The sequence below is a fragment of the Macrobrachium nipponense genome, chromosome 20 (assembly GCF_015104395.2).
Source record: "Macrobrachium nipponense isolate FS-2020 chromosome 20, ASM1510439v2, whole genome shotgun sequence".
In the NCBI taxonomy this organism is placed as follows: Eukaryota; Metazoa; Arthropoda; class Malacostraca; order Decapoda; family Palaemonidae; genus Macrobrachium; species Macrobrachium nipponense.
This window is the reverse complement of record NC_061089.1, coordinates 43323920-43326363: the sequence shown is the minus strand read 5'-3', so window position 1 is coordinate 43326363 and position 2444 is coordinate 43323920. Positions and strand designations below refer to the sequence as shown.

The window sequence follows — 2444 nt, the reverse complement described above, 5'->3', positions numbered from 1 at the left end:
AGATTGTCCAGATTTATAATAACAGAATTCTTTGAGAATTCATAATATATAAAGGAACTTGAATCATACGGTTATATACAAGGCAAGATATTGTTTAAAAATCAAGCTAAGTGCCCGATTTGTCAGTTGATTTTTGCTTATGAATTGAAAATTTTCAGCTAAACAAAATGCACTATGGCTTGATGAATCAGCTAAAGTACCTTTCATGAATGAATGAGTCAATGGATGAATGGCATAGGAGAATCATTTAATCTTTATGGGATTTTCAGGACCTAATTTGTTCCTCCTCTTGAATCTCAGGGCGCACCTTACCGAAGGACATTTGACAACGGCATGTTGAGGTGTTTGCAGGCTGGCCTCATTGCCAAGTGGTTGAAGGACTTGTATCGCATTTATCTGGCGGAGCATCACCTCCTGATGACCCCGGACGATGCTAAAAAAACAGATGAAATATCGTCGACTGACTCGAAGGATGTATTAGTATGTTCAGCACTTCGAGTTTTGCATTGTCTGACATTTTCTGAGTAACAGGCGACTCTTTCGATTTTTCCTTTTATTTGGATGCTAATTCCTAATGGTTTTATATTTCATATACAACAGAAGCACAAAGAAAACCTTTCTGTATTTATTATTCATGGTAGTTTTGTTTTATCTCTATTTTTCCACTAAGCACAAAGAGAATCTTTATTTCCTTTGTCTTCTGTAGATGTAATAATATTTTGGCTTTTGCAAACATTACGGCCTACTTATTTTTAATTTTAAACAAAATGGTTAAATTATTGATTGCAGGACAGAGTGGAAACCAAGATTTCCTGAAAAAGACAAATTTACACTGCGTGGTATCCATACCATTCTTTTTTCTGATCTTCACACGTTCTTACATTTGCAACAACTAACGAATTACAAAAGTTATAGAAAGGTTGCGGCAGTAACGTTTGAATTGTGTCTCATCTGGAGCCGTCCACCACATATGGGGATAACAGCTTAACACTTGAAAATATATACGTGTGTTTTATCAAATGTTTTCAGAGTATTTACCATAGAAATTTCTTACCCGTTTTACAGGTCGTATTGAATCTTAATCACTTCCAAGGAGCTTTCTTTGCGATGTTCTTCGGCTTTGGCTTTGGGTTGATACTTCTTGGCGCGGAGGTCGTGATGTGGAAAGTAGTCGCATCTCCACAGACATCCTTCTGACCAGAGTTTGGAGAGAGAGAGATCTTCCCATTCAGTAGAAAATATAAAGACAAATAAGTAATAGGTTTAATCATCTCTACCTGTTTCACTTTGTCGCAGTTATATCTTGGAGAAAAAATAAAACAAGAATTTTATTGTTGCACTACCCATGAATTTTATTGTTGCACCACCTATGAATGTTTTCTGTAATTTTTTTTTTATATTCTTTTTAAACAAATCACTTGACAGTAGGTCTCCTTCAATGCACCCAGCTAATAAAAATACTTGTTACTGATAACTCAGTTTTTGAAAGTGTATGTATAGAAGCAATCGATGTGAATGATCAGTGTCATCTAGAAAACGGTTTAATTCATCCAGAGAAAGGACTATCAAATTTCATACATATTTCTTTGATCTTCCTGTCATAATAACTGCAAGTGCTGCTAAGCCATCGGGATTTAGGAAGAAGGAAAAACAGAAAATCATTAGTTGAGGACTACGATTACCTGACCGCTTGTAAAATAAAAATTAAGTTTTTTGGCTGATTAGTAATTAAACGTTCGTAATCTATAAAATTATTTAGACTATTAACCGTTAGATTTTATTACTTTTGTTGTTCTATCAGTAATTGGAATTATTTATACTTTCGGTTAAAGAGAGATGTGTTATCTAAGTGGGACACACATTGCTTTCTATTTTGAAACAATTGGTTTCAAAGTTACTAATCTCATCTACACACCAGGCCAATTAATAACGACGTTATTATTGCGTCGCGATAGGCAATTTGCTTTGAGAAGCCTGTCTTAATTAAACTCGGTCTACCATTTTCAACATAGAAAACGAGTCAGCTAGAGAGAACGATTTTAAGGGGGTAACCATTTTAAAGTTCCTAGTGAACTTCTCAAACTTATAAATAGGAGAATAAAACATAATCCATCATCGTCGTTCATGTTCCCTATATAGTAAAGTGTCTTTAATTGTTTAGAATGATAAAGCAATGTTTCTTTTACTACGTGATTTTGATGTTACACACCACGCAGCGAACCAGCCAATCTATGCATCTTTTTTCTGGAGGGCTGTTGTAAAGAAAACTGATGTATTGCTTATAAGCCCTACTTTGAGAAGTGGTGTAAGTTTAAAGTTAACCACTAACTAGTAACCACTAACCAAATAAACTAATCAATAAGCACCAGTCTTGTTATTGTCACGTGAGAGCCAATTAACGCTCGGAAGATTCCTCCGCAAAGAAATAACTTATTATTTTTGGA

At 34.8% G+C, this 2444-nt stretch overlaps 1 protein-coding gene across 2 annotated transcripts in view; it reads left to right on the top strand.

Annotated features, from left to right (window-relative positions):
• Positions 1 to 2218, top strand: part of LOC135225219 (ionotropic receptor 21a-like) — a 25198-nt gene extending 22980 nt beyond the window's left edge. For both annotated transcript variants that reach the window (XM_064264528.1, XM_064264539.1), the window contains exons 7-8: positions 301 to 480; positions 1066 to 2218. In XM_064264528.1, the coding sequence (XP_064120598.1) occupies positions 301 to 480; positions 1066 to 1197 (312 nt within the window). In that variant the 3' untranslated portion in view covers positions 1198 to 2218. The remainder of the gene's footprint in view (positions 1 to 300; positions 481 to 1065) is intronic.
• Positions 2219 to 2444: the final 226 nt, after the last annotated feature.